This window comes from Entelurus aequoreus, linkage group LG03, assembly GCF_033978785.1.
Source record: "Entelurus aequoreus isolate RoL-2023_Sb linkage group LG03, RoL_Eaeq_v1.1, whole genome shotgun sequence".
In the NCBI taxonomy this organism is placed as follows: domain Eukaryota; kingdom Metazoa; phylum Chordata; class Actinopteri; order Syngnathiformes; family Syngnathidae; genus Entelurus; species Entelurus aequoreus.
The window spans coordinates 34198913-34219604 of record NC_084733.1 but is presented as its reverse complement, the minus strand read 5'-3'; the positions used below and the strand labels follow the sequence as shown (position 1 = coordinate 34219604).

General features: G+C 39.6%; 1 protein-coding gene across 1 annotated transcript in view; it reads left to right on the top strand.

Moving 5' to 3' along the window:
- The window catches only part of alk (ALK receptor tyrosine kinase), a 289826-nt gene extending 270947 nt beyond the window's left edge, over nucleotides 1-18879 (top strand). The window contains exons 24-25 of the mRNA XM_062041724.1: nucleotides 3502-3592; nucleotides 13028-18879. Of these exons, the coding sequence (XP_061897708.1) occupies nucleotides 3502-3592; nucleotides 13028-13996 (1060 nt within the window). The 3' untranslated portion in view covers nucleotides 13997-18879. The remainder of the gene's footprint in view (nucleotides 1-3501; nucleotides 3593-13027) is intronic.
- The last annotated feature ends 1813 nt before the right edge of the window (nucleotides 18880-20692 follow it).

The following is a 20692-nucleotide window of genomic DNA, read 5'->3' as shown; positions in this document are numbered from 1 at the left end:
GCTTCTTAAACTGGATCATATTAGTACTTTGTTTGACTTCCTTGCTTAATCCATTTCATAATTTATACTAAAGGTCTTAAATTTTGCACATGCATACAAATGTTTTCAATTACATTTTCCTCTAAGGTTATATTTCTCATCTTTTGTTGAGAAGAACTGTTGTACATTCTTGGGTCGCAGGTTATAGTTTGCTTTGTACATCATTTTAGCTGTTTGCAAACGCACCAAATCATTGAATTTTAATATTTTAGATTCAATAAATAAATGTAGGGTTTGTGTGTTCTCTTCATCCAACATTATTTATTATTCTAACTGATCTTTTTTGTTACACCGTTAGTGAATGAAGTGTACTTTTGTAGTTATTTCCCCATATTTCCGCACAATAACTCAGATATGATAACACTAGTGAGCAGTAGAGAATATGAAGGCATTTTTAGTCCAGAACATATTTGGTTTTAGTCAAGTCAACTTTATTTATATAGCACGTTTACGACAACTTTTAAATTGAACCAAAGTGCTTTACAGGTTAAAAAAGCATACAGCAAAAAACAAAAACAAAATAAAACAAAAACAAAAACAAACAAAGAACGTAAACAATGAATGAGCTGAACAAGATAGTGCAAAAACAATATGGTAAAAGGGGTCGAATAAAAAGTAAAAATTTGCTAAATAAAAATAACAATAATAATAATAAAAGTGCGACAAATTGAAAAATAAAACTAAAGCGAAGGGGGTGGGGGGGGACTAGAAATGGTGGCCAAATGGGCGGACTCAGCTCAGGTCAAAGGCCAGCGAGAAGAGATAGGTCTTAAGGAGGGTTTTGAAGACCCCCAGGCTCTGGGCTGACCTCATGTGGAGGGGAAGGCTGTTCCAGAGCTTAGGGGCGGCAACGGAAAAGGCTCTGTCCCCTCTGGTCTTTAGCCTGGATCTGGGGACCGCCAACAGCATTTGGTCAGCTGACCTTAGGGCTCTTGATGAGGTATGATGATGCAGGAGCTCGGTCAGGTATTGTGGGGCCAGACCATTTAGAGATTTAAAAACAATTACAAGTAATTTAAAATCAATGCGGTGACGGACAGGGAGCCAGTGGAGTGAGGCCAGGACTGGGGTGATGTGCTCACGTTTTTTGGTGCTGGTGAGGAGACGGGCAGCCGCGTTTTGCACAAGCTGATGTGATGGAAAGATCACCAGGAAAGATGAGGTCACCTACCTAGGTTCCATTCTAGAGGCTAACCTTTCCTGTGATAAAATGGCAACCAAGGTAATCAAAAAGGTTAACCAACGAACGAGATTTCTCTACAGAATTCCTCTCTGGTCAACAAAAGCACCTTGAGGATTCTGGCGGGAACTCTCGTTCAACCCTTTTTCGATTACGCATGCACCTCCTGGTACCCCAGCACCTCCAAAACCCTAAAATCTAAACTCCAAACATCTCAGAACAAGCTAGTCAGGTTACTTCTAGACCTCCACCCCAGATCTCACCTCACTCCTACCCACTTCTCTAAAGTGGGCTGGCTCAAGGTGGAGGACAGAGTTAAACAACTTGCACTGAGCCTAGTCTATAAAATCCGCTACACCTCCCTGATACCGAAGTACATGACAAACTACTTCCTTAACGTAAATGACCGCCATAACCACAACACCAGGGGGAGCTCCACTAACCACGTTAAACCCAGATTCCGAAACAACAAAGGTCTTAACTCATTCTCTTTCTATGCCACATCAATGTGGAATGCGCTCCCAACAGGTATAAAAGAAAGGGCATCTCTATCCTCCTTCAAAACCGCAATAAAAGTTCACCTCCAGGCAGCTACAACCCTAAACTAACACCCTCCCCGGATTGCTAATAATCAAATGTAAACAATCAAATGCAGATACTTTTTCTTATGCCTTCTGATCTCTCTCTCTCTCTCTCTCTCTCTCTCTCTCTCTCTCTCTCTCTCTCTCTCTCTCTCTCTCTCTCTCTCTCTATGTCCACTACTTGATGTCCATATCCCCCCCCCCTCCACACTCCTGATTGTAAATAATGTAAATAATTCAATGTGATTATCTTGTGTGATGACTGTATTATGATGATAGTATATATGATAGTATATATCTGTATCATGAATCAATTTAAGTGGACCCCGACTTAAACAAGTTGAAAAACTTATTCGGGTGTTACCATTTAGTGGTCAATTGTACGGAATATGTACTTCACTGTGCAACCTACTAATAAAAGTCTCAATCAATCAATCAATGCCTGATCAATGTCAGCGTACAGTGAGTTATTGTTGTCTAGCCGGTGTGTGATAAAGACGTGGATAGTAGTCTCCAGGTCGCTCTGGGAGAGATAGGCCTTGGTCTTTGCTAGGGTTCTGAGGTTGTAAAAGCTGGTACTAACCACTGATCTGACCTGTTTATTCAAAATTGAAGTATTTCTTGCCACCTTATGTTGTATATTTTTTTCATAGGATTTCCTGTTCATTTTTATCATCAATTATTAAACCCAAAAATGTGATTTGATTTACCCTTTCAATATCTACTCCATCTATTTGTATTTGTGTTTGAATTTCCCTTTTTCTGTTACTGAATAGCATTATTTTAGTTTTACTGAGATTCAAAGATAGTCTGTTTTTGTCATACCATCTTTTTTATTTGTTAATTTCTTCTGTTATTTGTGTTAGTTTTCTGTGTGTTCTCTCCTGAACAAAATGCAGTCGCGTCATCTGAAAATAATACAAACTTTAAGTCCTTTGTAACTTTATAGATGTTGTTTATATAAGGTTTGAACAATTTTGGTCCCAGTATTGATCCCTGAGGTACGCCACAAGATATATTTAGATCTGTAGACGTGTGTTCGTCTACCTTCACATATTGCCTCCTGTTAATTAAGTAGCGTCTTACCCAGTTCAAGACCAGCCCTCTGATGCCAAACAGTTCTAATCTCTTAATTAAGATATGATTGATTTTGTCAAATGCTTTCATTACCATCTGTTTACTATCTATTGTATTGGTAATCGCTTCCATTATTTTGATTAATGCCATTGATGTTGAAATGTTGGCTTTGCATCCGTATTGGCTGTCCGCCACCAGCTGTTGACCATACAAAAGCGAAAACATTGCTCTGCATGGGGGCCTGGCTTAAAGTGGCTCCCCTGTAACTCAAACTTTATCTGTGCTGAAAATGGGCGAAGAATTGAACACCTTGGAAACTTTTTCAAAGAAAAGAGCGAGAAAGTACAAAAATGTTTTCATCAGGTTGGTTATTCCACAGAAATAGAAATTAGTAATGCTCTTTCTCACTTTTAGTCTGCATATAGATTTATACACTAAAATCCCATCAGCCAGTTGTTTGTCATTCAATTTTAATAAATAACTTCCTATTGTCTGCCTTAAAGTGAACTCTAATATTTTTATTGTGATGTTTGGTTTGTATTCTTCTTAATATAAAAAGGATTGTATTATTACACTGCACTGCAATAACGATCACTTACATATTTGCATTCCTGTGTGCCTCAGGTATCGTATAATGACTCAAAGTTGGCAGCACCAACCTGAGGACAGACCCAACTTTTCAACTATCTTGGAGAGAATCGACTACTGCTTGCAGGTAGAAAACAACAGAAATGAGCCTTTTTATGTAAACATGTTCCGCAGTGTGTAATCTCAGCACAGTAAGTACCAAACCGAAGTTGGTAAAGTTATTTTTGTTTATTGTCTCCGTGAACTGATACCGCTGCAATACTGAACACTTCCGTTCGCCCTGCTTTATTTGTATAATTCGTATTCGATGACAATTTCTGGCAGCGCTGTGATAAAGAAGGTGCGAACAATACTGATTTGCTTGAAACAAAAGATATTTATTTAGATATTATTTTGTGTTGGAATTACTTGTGCTTACTGCAGTGACGTGCGGTGAGGTTCATGGCTGGTGAGGCACTGACTTCATCACAGTCAGATTTACAAACATGAACCCTAAAGAGTATCTTATTCACCATTTGATTGGCAGAAGTTAACGGGTTATGTTTAAAAGCTCATACCAGCATTCTTCCCTGCTTGGCACTCAGCATCAAGGGTTGGAATTGGGGCTTAAATCACCAAAAATTATTCCCGGGCGTGGCGCCACTGCTGCCCACTGCTCCCCTCACGGGAGTGAACAAGGGGATGGGTGAAATGCAGAGGACAACTTTCATTACACCTAGTGTGTGTGACAATCATTGGTACTTTAACTTAACTTTAACTTTACACATACAAACTGTAGCACACAAAAAAGCACATTTAATTAAAAAAAAACTTATTATGGTCTTACCTTTACTTATAAATTAAGTCCATGCGCCGCTCCTTCTGAACAAAAGCATCGATAACTTGTTTATAGAAGTCTTCCTTATCTTTCTTTAGTTTTAAAAGTCTCTCTGTCTCGATGGAGATCTTCCTTTAATTACTACCTCCTGCTTCGATTGAAAGTCCAGTTTAGAAAACTGTTTTATTTTAGATATGTAATCCTCCATGTTAATAGTCCAGTTAATAGCCCCCTACCACCAGGAGGCGGGATTACTGCGAGCCTCACCCAGTGCGTCTTTGTAGCCGTTTTATGATTGCTCAGCACAAGAAATACGTTACACACATACAGTTGTTGACAAAACACACTGTACAATATATACCTCAGCTAACTAAACTATGGAAATGTATAATATAATTCATATAGCAATACGGTGTCACTGCACAGCAGGCCAGCAGTTAGCCGAGTCATTGCGCAATCCATGGTGAGGCTCAACTACCTGGTGACTCACCGCAAGTCTCTTCTAAGTATTTGAACGGCAAATCTGAAAATTCAGCGATTTTGAATAAAAATAATCTAACACTGGTGAAGTTAAATGGAAAATATCTTTGAAGTATAATCACTGGATACATATAACAATTTAATAAAAAAAAATGTTTACATTTTTTTTCTTTCCATGATGGCACGAGAGGCCCCGCCTCACCTGCCTTCCCTGACTGCACGTCACTGGTTTACTGTATGTTTGAGCTGTTAGGCATTCAGTATACTTCTATCTTCTCGTACGGCGGGAGTTCAGTCCCAGAACCTCCATGTTAGATGACTTTCCGCAAAGTAGCAACACTTTATTTTGTGATTGATATGAAAATTGCATGCATTTTAGGGTTGTTGTTTTTTAAGCCTCCACACACTTGTAAACACGTCCTGCGTTCTCAAACACATATTACAGTCTTATGTAATTGTAACAAATACAATTTTATATGAGTACCGCTGGTCACGATTCATGATGCTAAAGGATTAGCTGCATGACGGTGGCAGCGTCTTTATCCGAGTGAGAAAACAAAGTTATGGGTGGTTGTTGCTGCCGTGTCTTCTTTATGTAGCAAACCAAAGATTCATTGATCTCGTCACGGCAGCTACCTTCCTCCCTTTAGCACAGCAATAAGGAGGTGCACCTTTTCTCTTCTGGTAAAGCAGCTTCCTCTGGGGCTTGGCCTCTATGCCAGAAGCCTTAGAAGGCGCGGAATGTTTATGTAACATCCTTTAGCTTCAAATAAACACAAATGTTCCCATAGGAACGATGAAATGATTAAAGGCACTTGCTGTCTGGTAAGCTAGCAAACCAAGAAGTGATCAGTGAACACTGGGCGGGACATGCTAGACAGACAATCGCATTAACGGCATCAACTATTATGTTTGGTTGCGCCATCTTGCTGTCTCGCTGTTGGTTCTCTGCATGGAGTGAGGAGAGAGAAAGTATGAGTATTGCAGAGAGCGAAAAAATTGTGTATAAAACTAAAAAAGTCACCTCAACAGTGTGGCAGTTCTTGTATTTTTTCAAACGGACCGTCGTCCTTTGCCGTGCTCATCTTTTCTTTTCAACCATCGTCCGTTCCCTATTTGGATGTACGGAAACAACAGGTAGGAACTAAAGTGCAGGACTGTGTATATAAAATAACAAAATGTAACAAATGTGCTACATAAAAACTAATAATTTGGTCCAATAATATTGAAATAATAATTACTGCATAACATAAATGAATGTCCATACTTAAATAGGAATAACAGACCATGTAACTTCACGGTACTAAACCTACAAAAAATAGTAACATAGATCTTTTTAGATTTCTCCAGGTTTACATTTCCACACTTTGCACTATTTTATTACACTTTATTAAGCAATTCTTACTTATTTCTTATTTTTGCACCTTCAATTAGAGAAGTTATTGTTAAGTGTTAATTGTGATTTTCAAACATGTTTACGTTGATTGTTTGAGTGTTTTCCTTTCCTTTTGTCATGATCCGTAGCCCGGATCATGTTTTTGTATTTTCTGTTAGTTTTGGACTCCTTTAGTTCCTGTTCGTGACACCTCTGAGTTTGGTTTGGTTGCCATGGCTGCTTATTGTTTTCACCTGCCTCTGGTGTTCGGGACGCTCACCTGTTTCTAATCAGAGGCATTATTTAAGCCTGCCTTTGCCGGTCAGTCGGCCTGGTGTCATTGTTCGCTTCATGTTTGGTTTCAAGTTCATGCTAAGTGTTTGCTTCATGCTCTCGTCACGTAAGTTTGCTTGTCTTCTAGTCCATGCTAAGTGGTAGCTTAGTTTCGTGTGTGATCAGCACATTATTCCTTTTGCTTGTTTTCAGTTTTTTGGTACGTTGTGTTATTTTTGAGAATAAATCATGTTTTTACCTGCACGCTTTGTCCGGAATGGTCCGTCTGCTTTCCTGGGAGAACGACCCCGCAGTAAGCTGCGGAAACCACGTCGTGACACCTTTTCTGCCTTGATAGCTGAGGAGATTATAATCAGAGGAAGGTTACATTTGAAATAAAAATGTTGGTATTTGATATATTTTCCTCCTGGTCCATATTTTCCGTAGGTCATTAAAAAAAATCATAAATTATCGATTTCTACCAATATAAAAAACGTATATCGTGATAAAGTTTTCAGTCATATCGCCTCATGCCTATGTTCCCACAAAAACATACAGCGCTAACACACAAGCAGAGCTACATGGACTTCTAATGAAGCAAGCAGGAAGTGCGCTGTGGCTGAGCCAATCAGATGCCAGGACACAGTATTCTGTGATTACCCGCCATCAGTCAATAGTGTACCGTGTCTGATGTCTCATGGACAAAGCAGCTTCAATACTGCATAGCGAGAGGTAATATCAAATAAATGTTATAATACTTGTATATAAAACTACCTTTTTTTATATATTTTTTAAATATATACAAAAAAATAGGACGTACAGTATGAAAATATTTTTTATGTAAAATGTAAAAAAAAAATACTAATAATGCCGTATTTTTCCGACAATAAGTCGCAGTTTTTTTTAATAGTTTGGCCGGGGGTGCAACTTATACTCAGGAGTGACTTATGTGTGAAATTATTAACACATTACCGTAAAATATCAAATAATATTATTTAGCCATTCACGTAAGAGACTAGACGTATAAGATTTCATGGGATTTAGCGATTAGGAGTGACAGATTGTTTGGTAAAGGTATAGCATGTTCTATATGTTATAGTTATTTGAATGACTGTTACCATAACATGTTACGTTAACATACCAGGCACGTTCTCAGTTGGTTATTTGTGCGTCATATAACGTACACTTATTCAGCCTGTTGTTCACTATTCTTTATATATTTTAAATTGCCTTTCAAATGTCTATTCTTGGTGTTGGATTTTATCAAATAAATTTCCCCCCAAAATGGGACTTATACTCCAGTGCGACTTATATATGTTTTTTTCCTTCTTTATTATGCATTTTCGGCTGGTGCAACTTATACTCCGAAAAATACGGTATTTACAATTTTAAAATCTGCGTTGCGGTAAGCCACGGTAAGTTTTTAATGATGTAGTATGAATTGATAATTAATAGTAGTAATTTTGGATGATTAATAATAATAATAAAATGACAACCATTTGAATAAAGCGCATAATTTTTTAATTTTCCTGAGGGAACTCTCCTGAAGGAATCAATAAAGTACTATCTATATATAATTGTCTGCTTCTGCAGTATTGTCGTTTGGAAAATGAACAGTAAAAAGCGCTCTATGTGAATATAATCCTGTATGCATGTTGGAATAAAGTAAAACACTCAGCTAAAATATGTCTTTATGCATCGTGGTGGACGTCTTTACCTCCACACCACCTGAAGAGTGCAGTAGCTGGTGGCACCTGTAATGTTGAAGATTAGAACTGCGCTTAAAGAAAAAGTGCTGCTCGATGTAATGTGGAACAGCCCTGCAGCAAAAGTTGCAAAACATTTTAACAATGACTCAAAAAGAATTAGACTTTGGAGGGGGATAATACACAAAGAAGAATATTCTGATATCCTCAGACAAAAAGACTGTTCTTTGCTGGGGGGAGAAAAAGAAAGTTTGCAAGGAGTTGAGCAAAAAGCTTTTAGAGTGGATTTATTCCGTGCGAGTTGTGTCTAGAAAAATGTTAAGAAAGAAACAGAATATTTTTTTATGTCTAACAACTCATCAAGTCCTGATCAAACACGTTATTGTTATCACCAAAAAGTCGTCAACAAACACGGTCGACCACTTTTTTGACAATTCCAGACCGATTTGTGTCTTTCTATGTTGACATGTTTGTAATATTGTCAGCTTCCTCATTATTGCTGAGCCACAACATAACTACTGTTTAAAACGTGCGCACAGTGACTTCCTGTTCAGTGCAAAATAAGCTTCAAAATAAAAGCAGGTAGTAGTAACCAGGATTCCACACTTTTTTTTACAGCAAAAGCTCAAGCTAAAAGTATGAAATATTGTAATGTTGGTGGAATGACTATGAGGCAGGTGCACAAATCAGCCTTCTATCGGCATCTACAAAACATTATACTGTAATGCAGTGCTTCCCAGTTATTTTGTGTTACGCCCTCTCCAGGAAGAAGAAAACATTTTACTCTTCGCCACACATACATGTATAAACAGTATCATTTGCCTATAAGATTGTTATAAGTACACCTCCGCATAACATTGTATCCTTGTTAACATTAAAGGAAACAAAAAAAGAAAAAAACATGTATTTACAATAAAGAATAACTTTATAAACACTGTTTCAGTCTGTAACAGAAAAGATTTAAAGTGCATCAATTTGCCTGAAATTTACAAAAAAAAGTATCTTCATTTAAATTATAAGCATTGTTCAACTGACTTGAACCATTTGATACTACAAAAATAATTTGTTAAACAAAATAAATAATAAATTCAAACTGAAGATTAACTCAGGCTTTGCTCCGCCCCAGCCCAACAAAAGATTTTTTGGGTTTTTTTGGAGGGGGGGGGGGGGGCTGACTTAAAGCAACACACAGACCACCCATCAATGCTGCAACTCTTCTTCTCACTTGGTCTGACTCTAATCAGCAGGCAGCTACACACAATAATACTCCCTTTGCTACAACACCGCATGATAACGACAACCAGCCAGTCGGAGGTGCATCAAGATAAGCCGCTTCCACTGTAAATTACTATTAAGCTGTATATATATATATATATATAAATTACTATTAAGCTATATATATATAAATACATATATATAAATACATTGCTTCCACATTCAGTCCCTTCCGCAATGGCACCAATTCACGCAAATTCAACCAGTCACGCAATTTTGGCCAATGCCTGCATTTTCCCCACACATCTCATTTGTCTCTAAGCGGCGGTCAAACGCACGCATCAAAGGTCTACTTAAAAACGTATGTTTGTTTCTTGTGTAGACGAAGCAGAAACAGCAGCAGGTAACAATACATCAACTCTTCATTGCTTGTTTCTGTCTGCAGTGCTAAACCTTCTGGCTAATGTAGTATAGAAACATTTCGCAACACACCAGCGTGCTCGCTTCATGTACATCGACCTAATCACTGTCAGTGTTGGCGCTAGGAATTTTCAAGATGGGGATGCAGGGACCCCATCAAGTAGAGGGGGGAGGGGGGGGGGGGTTACCCACATATGCGGTCCTCTCCAAGGTTTCTCATAGTCATTCACATCGACGTCCCACTGGGGTGAGTTTTCCTTGCCCTTATGTGGGCTCTGTACCGAGGATGTCGTTGTGGCTTGTACAGCCTTTTGAGACACTTGAGATTTAGGGCTATATAAATAAACATTGATTGATTGATTGATTGATTGATTGATTGAAAAATGGGGTCCCACAGTACATTTTTGGGGTCCCACTTTTTTGTAACTGTTTTGAAAACAAATGATAAATGTATGCATTATCCTGTTATATCTCACATTCTATATTGTGTTTTGGGGAAAGGTTGACATAAACGTCACGTAATTCATTTTAAAAAATAATAATAATAATAATAATTTTTATGTATGTGTAAATTCATTCAGTTATAAACATTCATTCACTTTCTTCTTTCCTTCATGGATCTAAACTTTACCGCTGCCGCCCCAAAATCAAGGTTCTCTGGCTGACGAGGACCACTGACACATCTCGTCTCTGCATATTTTACTGGAATACCCTTAAGAGCATTACATATATCAAACACAATAAACAATATATGTCATGGTCATTAGGGTATTCTAGTAAAATATGCAGAGATAAGATGTGTCACTATCAAAATATTACTTGAAATCAATTTTTGTTAGGCAATATTACATTTAATGAAAATGTTACATAAATGAATACATCCAAACACTTTATAAATATGTATTATGTGCACGAAGAAATAACAGTTACAAGTGTATGTATCTTCCAAACAAGAAAGAGGTTTTATCACATCAATATCGGACTAACAACAGTCCTTTAAATCTCATTAATACCACAGAAAAGGCAAACTGTCCTTTTCCGGACACGATAAGGGCTGAAATAATGTCAAACACGTAGCGTTACAATAACCACGAAGATAAAGTGCTTGTCTTACACCTAGTAATCCGCTGTGGACAGACAAAGCCAAGCAATGCAGGTTTAGCGAGCGGTGCTCGCTCCCGGGAAGAAAATACATTTTTGGCCTGTCGTCGTCGTCGGCGGTCACTCGAAACGAGTATGACTGTCCTCCGTAGAGGACGCCTGTGCGTGGAATCTTTTAATGTGGGGAGACTGGTGCACGGTCAGCCACCACACAGTCCTTGGCATTGAGCGGGCCAGGGTCCAGTGGCATGGAGACCAAGACGACTGGGGACCCGTCTTTGCTGCAGCCTTCATCCGCCTTCCCAGCCGTTGTGGTGCATTCCGCTGCCGCCATCTTCCGCCTGGTCCACCGTTGAGGCGGTTTTCACTATTCGCCCATAGCTGGGGTTATTTACCCATAGCTGGGACAGGGGTTGACTGGGCACCAGGGCATGTCCACACACCGGTGGGCCTGCATGCCCCGTCTCTGGGGCCCCCTGCTGCTCCGAGATCCCGTACAACTTAGCCTGGAACCGCGAGGTTCCAGTTACCGTGTGTGGCCACGAGGAGGCATGTACGAGTCTTGACAATGGAGAGGCTATGTACCGGCTGAGGAGGCTTATGCACTCGGCTCCTCTTTTCGCCCTCTGAGACAGAGGGCTAGCCGGCGGCACTAGCTGAAAGCAATGAGTATCAGGCAGAAGCAGCATGCAGCATAGCAAGCAAAAGCGGCATGCAGCATGCACTAACTACAGGTACTACTACTCCAAGGCTACTGCACTAGACGCATCACATCGCCCTGTGCGATGTTTTCTGCACACACACACCAATATTTTGGCCTGTAATCACATTTTGGCACAACATCGACAAATATAAACAAAACAAAACACAGACGGAAAGCGATAATCGATTAAAAAAAACAGGCCAACCGAAGTTTTGACCAGGAGAAGGCAGGGTTGGTAAAAAAAATAAAAAATCTGCGGACTTCCGGAAATGCACGTCCTTTCTGATTTCAGTGCGTAAAAAGACACAAAAAGTGCGTTAACGCCATTATTGACTGTAGTATCCACCATATACTGATACTACTTGGTATTGTTTCTTGGGCTGCGAATATTTGGGTGTACCACGATTCGATTCATTATCGATTCTTGGGGTCATGATTCGATTATAAATCGATTTTTTCGATTCAACGCGATTCTTGATTCAAAAACGATATTTTGTTTTGTTTATGTAAAAAGCTTTTATAATTGTAAAGGACAATGTTTTATCAACTGATTGCAATAATGTAAATTTGTTTTAACTATTAAATGAACCAAAAAATATGTCTTATTTTATCTTTGTGAAAATATTGGACACAGTGTGTTGTCAAGCTTATGAGATGTGATGCAAGTGTAAGCCACTGTGACACTATTGTTCGTTTTTATTTTATTTTTTTATTTTTTTTTATAAATGTCTAATGATAATGTCAATGAGGGATTTTTAATCACTGCTATGTTGAAATTGTTACTAATATTGATACTGTTGTTGATAATATTTATTTTTGTTTCACTACTTTTGGATTGTTCTGTGTCGTGTTTGTGTCTCCTCTCAATTGCTCTGTTTATTGCAGTTCTGAGTGTTGCTGGGTCGGGTTTGGTTTTGGAATTGGATTGCATTGTTATGGTATTGCTGTGTATTGTTTTGTTGGATTGATTAATACAAAAATAAAAAATAAAAATAATAATAAAAAATAAAAATAAATAAAAAAATCGATTTTTGAAAAATGAGAATCGATACTGAATCGTACAACGTGAGATTGGCGATTTGAATTCGAATCGATTTTTTCCCACACCCCCAATTGTTTCTGTCAATATTTGCATCAATCTGCCCACCTTTGTTTACATTTAAAAGCGCCAGTGTAGCGGTTAGCGTATCCTCCTACAGTGTGCAGTGTAACATGTTTAGCTATTCCTCATCCTCCAGTGATAATGGTGGTTATAGGAAACTTACTTTATTTGAGGGTCTCAGCTAGAATGTGTGATCAACATGCATTATGACGATGTTACGAGTGTATTAAAAGCGCCATCATGGGCCAAATTGATTTATTTTGTGTGACACTAATCAAAAAAGGTTCCTCCAGCAATGTAAACACAAAAAAATGCAATTTGAATAACAAGACTGGTAATTCAGAACCTGTGATGTCATGACACACTTTAGGACCCGGATGTGGTGACCATGCCTTTGCCTATCGAGTACGGGCCCCTCCTGGAGGAGGAGGAGTGTGTACCCGCACACCCTGATGACCTCTTGGGCGCTACTGTTCTGGTGAATGCTCAGGTGCCTGACGGGGGTCTCGCCCAGACGCCGCCATCCTACGCCGCAGAGGAGCACGCAGCTGGGACAAGCGCAGCGTCCGAGGCCACAGCAAACACAGCCGCTCCGCCCCAGCTCTACCTCCTCCAGCACCAGCAACCTCACACGCAGACCTCCATCACCATGACGACCACTGTCACCTCCACAGCCGCCGCCACAGTCACCGCAGCGGGCCCGGAAGGGGGCCACGTCAACCCGGCCTTCACGCAGAGCCACCCGGCAGAGCCGGAGAACGGCAAGAGCAGCAGTCTTTGGAACCCCACCTACGGCTCTTGGTTCCTGCAGCAGCAGCAGAGGAAGCAGCAGCAGAGGCAGGGGGGGATGGGCGGCGGCGCCGGCAGGGTGCCCGGTGAAGGGCAGGAGCATGTGGGACGGACTGTGGCTGAGGTCGCCGGGTCTATGGGTCTGCAGCATAAGTTCCAACATCAGCACCAGCTGCAGGTGCTGCACCAGCAGCAGCGGGGTCTCTGCAGACCCCTGTTAGTGCCCTCGTCCCCCGCCGCCCAGTCACCCCTACTTTTAGATTCAGCTGCTTTGCCGCCGGGCCCCCTCTACAGACTGAGACGTTTCCCTTGCGGGAGCATCGGCTTCGGCTACCAGGAGCAGGGCGTGTCAGTGGAGGCCAATCCACCGCCGCCATTTGCCTCCCAACAGGGGGCGTCAGCCGGCCACCAGAGAGCCCCCGCCCCCACCTCAGTGTCTCTGGGTCGATCGGCGCTATCAGAGGACAGCCGACCCCTCTTGGTCACCATGGGAACAGTGCAGGACCCCCGCCTGCCCAGAATGGAGGGGCACAACGCCACCGTGCTTTAGCCAACTTGCCTGCGCCACTTTTTCACCCCCCAAGACTTTTCACTGTGTCAGGAAGGACTTGAGCCCATCCTAGCATCTTTTTGGCCCTCATTCCATCACCTTTTTACTACAAATGAACGTTAAAAGCACATCAGACGGCGAAACAAATTCAAAAGCTAGTTTTTGAGTGGAAGAAATGTATTTTTTCACCACGGAAGGGGAGCATGTGACCTCAGAGGACGGACTTTATAGCAGAGGTTTCACAGTTTTTGTGTGCGCTGACTGATGGCTGCAGCAGCACTCAGATGGACAATAATTCTGATTTAAATGGCTTTAGTTGGCCAACTTCACACTTGATTCACAAACTCTGATGACTGTGGAGACCAATTTAAAAGTTGCTGCTGCCAGCCTCGTATTTCATTTCTATTGCAGGACCCTCACCCTGTTCATTACCCTCATCCTTCGCCGGGAGGAGAAAAAAAAAAAAGCTTGGCAGGTAACTTCTACTTTCTATATGTTGGATTTACACACACAAAAAAAATGTGTTTGTTGATGTTTGCTTGCCTGCGTGTTTATTTATTAATTCCTTTATTTATTATTTGGCTTTCTAAATGATCAACATAGAAGCGGAATTCTTTTTTGCATCACCTGACTATTGTTTGTTTGCTGTTTGAAAAGGTTAAACTAGGAAAAGGGGAGCAGACGCTAACAAAACTGTACAGGAGGTCCTCGCGCTCCAGGCGAGTTACGTTCCGATGACTCCGTTGTAAGTCGAGTTTTAGTGTAAGTCGGAATTTATATCGAAATGTACTCTGCTTTGTAAGCTGCTTAGTCATTAATAATAATAATGAGTGAGTGTAAGGCACACTCACTAGCTCTATTGAGGTGTTTCATAATGGTGCCATCTGCTGGATTAAAAAAGTCACTACATTTGATCTGCTTTTTTTTTTTTTCAAACAAACAGCTGTGCAGAAAGGAATATAAAACGTGCAAAATCGGTCCATTACCATTAAATAAATGATAAATGGGTTATACTTGTATAGCGCTTTTCTACCTTCAAGGTACTCAAAGCGCTTTGACAGTATTTCCACATTCACCCATTCACACACTCATTCACACACTGATGGCGGGAGCTGCCATGCAAGGCGCTAACCAGCAGCCATTAGTAACGAAGAACGCTGTAAGATTAAAGTGATTCCACATTTTGCAATGTTTCCTTTTGACATTTTCCTGGGCACGGATCACCAAACTGTGGAGAAGGAGCAAGGACCCCCAATTGTTTGTTTTGTTTTTTTAATGTATACTGGTGCTAAATGTACCTTGTTATTATGCAATACTAAGATATTCAAATAGTATAGTGCCGCTAATGGCTGGCTGGCAACAAGCGCACTAATTAGTAATTGGCACCCAGCACGCTAATCGCCAGCTGGCAGATAGCACGCTGATCAGTACTTGTTAATCAAGGCATTATTTAGTAGCTGCCAACTAGCATGCTCATGAATAGCAGCAAACTAGCGCTCTAATTACTAGCTGGCAAACAAAGCCTTAAAGTACCAGTAAAGTGGAAAAACAAGTTACCTCTATATTAAAGTGATTATCATATATGTCTGATCTATGACACCAAAAGTCTTATAAAGTTTGTGAGTAAATAGATCTGATCGAAATAGTATCGATCCAACAGAGATTTCCGAGCCATTTTGAGAGATAATGAGCTCGCCAGACACGTGATTGCGTGATGTAGAGGTAGGAACCTCAGATCCCTTCCCCGCCAACAACAATGCAAATCATGCAGACTTTGTGAGAGCCAACAATGATTACTTTGGGAAAAATTATAATCCAGAACCTTATATTGTTTATCCTGAATATAAGGAGGATGATCTACAAGTTTTAGAAGCTCTGCTGAACAAATTCAGCTTTAGTGAAACACTAAGCATCATGTAGAAATATTGCTAGATGCTAAACAAGAAATACAAACTACAAACATAATAAAACGATAGCTTACTGTACAATGTCTGCTCTCACTACGATGGCGACTGATAGGATGTCCATATCTTCCCGTTTAGATGAAGAATTAATCATGATGCACACGAAGGGTTAACAAGGCATGATTTTTAATGTAGAACAACTTTGATGAGCCGAGACGCGATGATGCAGGAGCAGCAGGACATTGCTGCCGGCTCACAGTAAAGCAGCAGGGGGCTACTCAGCTGTTTGTTATTAATGTGCCGCAAAGAAGCGATATGTATAAAGAGTATCGTTGGCAGGGTTTGGACGGTTATTTCGTGAGTTTTGTGGGCGAAATAGAGAGTCCCCATTGACTCCATTGTTAGCAGACTTTTTATGTATTTATTAATTTACGACTTAGAATGCATAAAAAAAGAAAAGAAAAACGTGTTTATGTCTTATATAGGGATTGTGAATGATAGACAGCACATCTCTCTCTAATTGTTGCATATTTCCAGTATGACTGATCTGATACTAAGGTCAGAGTGCAGAAATATTACTCCAGTGACGTCAATCTCCGGAAATAGCCGAAAAAATTCACAAAAAAATATTCTAAATGGCTAACTGAATTTGTGACATTTTGTGATGTTTAGACAGTATTTTCACATACTTTGCGGATTGTAAACACAATTGGAAATGGTTTAATTGATTGATTGATTGATTGATTGATTGATTGATTGATTGATTGAAACTTTTATTAGTAGATTGCACAGTTCAGTACATATTCCGTACAATTGACCCCTAAATGGTAACACCCCAATAAGTTTTTCAAATTGTTTAAGTCCACGTAAATCAATTCATGGATACAATGAAACACAATTGAGCATATAAAGTCAACTTGTTTTTACACTCTACTGGTACTTTAATCGCTCGCTTTAATCGCTCGCTGCCAACTACCACGCTATATGCTAGCGGGCAACTAGCGCACTGATCGCTAGCTGGTAACTAGCACTGCTAATTGCTAGCTGCTAACAACACTAATCGCTAGATATCTTAAATGCTAAGATGAACATAATGTAATTATTTATTCATCTTTTTATTTCAAACCTGCAAGGTACAGTGAGGTAACTAGCACTGCTAATTGCTAGCTGCTAACAACACTAATCGCTAGATATCTTAAATGCTAAGATAAACATAATGTAATTATTTATTCATCTTTTTATTTCAAACCTGCAAGGTACAGTGAGCAGGGTGGTTATGTCACTGCCACACTGCCAATAATAAAGGACATTACAACCTGTTGGATCAATGTTCATATCTATTTAAACACATTTACATTTGAAGAAAAAGTGTGGGGGAATTTAAAAAAAATAGAAAAAAGTCCAATGGACCAAAAATGTCACAACTTTCCTGCAGTACCTCTGTGGACCCACATGGCTCCCCTGTTGCAGGCCTGTAATTTAGATCCGTGATGGTGACGAATACCTTCTTTCAGTACGAGCCTTTTCGCGTGAGCCGGAAGAAGCGCTGCCGTTTCATATTCCTTTTTGCGCAGATATTTGTTTGAAAAAAATGTCAACATATTTGTTCATTTCTGGGTCAAATGTAATGACATTTTTTTTTATCCCACAGATGGCAAATGAGCATTATGAAACACCAACACGGTATCAGCGCAGTCAATACAGGTAGTGATTGTGCCACACACTCACTGAGGCGTCATTTACTCGTCACTAATAAAAACCGTAGAAGATCCTTTCACATTTAAATTCTTGATGACGGGTGCGGCGTCTGAGCAACTCAGCATTGTGCACTAATTCCACTTCCCTTTTCTTTGATGCACTGCCATCAGAAAAGTGGGAGCCGTAACAAAAGGGGAAAAGTGACATAAAAAAAAGTGAGAGTGGCGTCCTTCCTAAAGCGCCACTGCTTTCTTTTAGTAGGACATTAATCATTTATATGAAACCAGTAAAACTTAACGCAAGGACGGCCTGTAAACACTAAAATGTAGGGAATTCTATGCATCCTTTATTGTGCCCTTTGATGGTGGATGCGAGAAGAAAGCGCTGATGCAAGTAAAGCAGAGATTATTTTAAAGGCACCGTCAGCAACAACTGCTTAGTTGAACACAAACAAGTGGTGTAAAATCCCTCCACAAGCTCAGATTTTCCTTTTAAAGAGCTGATTGAGATCATTCCTTCATTATGCCTTTTATAGTGGAAAATATTGTTGTTGGGGTTTTTTTTGTGTGTGTGTGTGTGTGTGTGTGTGTGTGTGTGTGTGTGTGTGTGTGTGTGTGTGTGTGATTATACAACAGTGAATATTGCTGAATCAATGTTAACCTTAAAATTTGCCATTGAAAGCACTCCAACATTTACATATTTCTCTTTTCTATTACTGAATGAATGTTGTGGAATACAAATGAGTGTCAATGCTAATATTATTCAATAGAAACTGCTCCTCATGTGAATAAAACTATCTGGGTGTATTTCCGCTCATTTTCCACCCACATCCGTTTCCTAGCTGTCAACACTCCTTTATTTCACACTTCTTCTTTACTTTCCTGATGAAAAAAAAAAACTTCTAAGGTGATGCGGGAGGAGCACAACAATGGTCAGGCAACATCAGTGTAACACGAGTGGAATTTCCCTTACTTTCCGGAAAATGTCATTATTTTCACATGCAATGACAGGTATGATCTGTCTTGACTTTCCTTTTCCGCCACGTGTAGAATATAAGAATAGTTAACGTTTCAGTGTGGCGACCGATGAAGACAAAATGCATTATTGTTGCTTTGTTTACTGCACATGTATGGCTTATAAATTATATCACGTTGTGTTCTCTTTGCAGCTCATAATGTGTAAAGACAGCCTGAACTGCACCTGTAAATGATGTAATTATAGAGTATTGTACTATGGCTCGGGTAAATGCTGTACATTGCCCTTGGGATTGGCCAAAATGAATAAATTACTATATAATATGAGGTGTGTGTTTGCTGCAGAACTTGTTTGGGATTATATTTCTCCGTGCGACACTGAAGTAGTGAACAGTGGTAGTGGACTATCTGAGCTATGGGCGAAATAAACAAGGGGGGACAATAGGGGCACCCCAAGGATGAGGGGGGAAAAAAGGGTCATATGTCAATATAAAATAAATAAGTGAACAAAAATAATGTATATTAATTCGCAGCAAACGGCATTTTGGTTTGGGAATGTGAGTGATGTCACATACTGTAATAAGTCATGACAGCTGCTCTTGTTTTATGCTCGCCATATTTCTTTTCATAAGCTTTTTTTTTCTTTCTTTAACGTTTGGACCAGAGTACAGAACCACAGTGTGAACTTTAAAGCTTTTTAAGTTTTAAAAGTTGTTAGCACTAATGCAGAAATACATTTATGATGGCCCCTTTAAGAGATAATAGCAATCAATAAAATAAGTCAAGCAGTTAAAAAATAGGACATTCTACGTATTGTAATCTACCAGTGGCGTGCCGTCACTAGAGGCAGGGGAGGCGGGGCCTCACCTGCCGTCATGGAAAGAAAAAAAATGTAAAAAGAAAAAAAAAAAAATTAAATTGTTATATGTATCCAGTGATTATACTAAAGTTATTTTCCATTTAACTTCACCAGTTTTAGATTATTTCTATTTTTATTTTCACATTTGCCGTTCAAATACTGAGAAGAGACGGTGCGGTGATCAGCAGCCAGTTGAGGCACGTCACTGATTTGTGCCTCAACATGGATTGTGCACAATGACTCGGCTAACTGCTGCGCTGCTGTGCAGTGAGACTGTATTGCTATATGAATTATATCAGCTAACTAAACTATGGCATAGTTTAGTTAGCTGAGGTATATAATGTACAGTGTATTTTGTCAAAAACTGTATGTGTGTAACGTATTTCTTGTGCTGAGCATTCATAAATCTGCTGCAAAAGACGTACTGGTTGAGGCTCGCAGTAATCCGGCCTCCTGGTGGTAGAGGGCGGTAGTGATTCCAGAGATCATTCATCGGCCGCAGAAGAAAAAAATAAATTAAAAAAAAAGTTTGCAAGCTATTGTTTATTTCCTCTCGCCTGGACTTTTATTAAAAACATGGAGGTTTACATATGTAAAATAAAACAGTTTTCTAAACTGGACTTTTAATCGAAGCAGGAGGTAATAATTTAAGGTATACCAACGCCGGAGCTAAAAGGTTTGCTTTTGACTTCGGGACAGAAGACCCGTTCTTTGCAAACGGCGTGGTACACACGCAAAGGCTGTCCAGCAAGAAAGGTAAGACCATATTAATGCTTTTTTGTGTGCTACAGTTGTGTAAAGAATGCTGGTATGAGCTTTTAAACATAACCCGTTAACTGCTGCCAATCACATGGTGAATAAGATACTATTTAGGGTTCATATGTTTGTAAATCTGACTGTGATGATGCAGTGCCTCACCAGACATTAACCTCGCCGCACGCCACTGTAATCTAAAGACACTGAAAACATTTTATTTTCCTAAATTACGGGCCTTGGAAAAAAGAGTTGGTGCTCCGATCAGGTTGGTCTTATATTGGGGACATTACGGTACTTCAAGTAATGCAGTTAGAATTAAGCTAGAGAAATAAAAAATCTAAATGAACATGGAAAAATTTTATATTATTATATCATTATATAAAAATATTATTCTGTACACGGAAAGGATTGACAAATTATATATATATCTATATATATATATGTATATATATATATATATATATATATATATATATATATATATATATATATATATATATATATA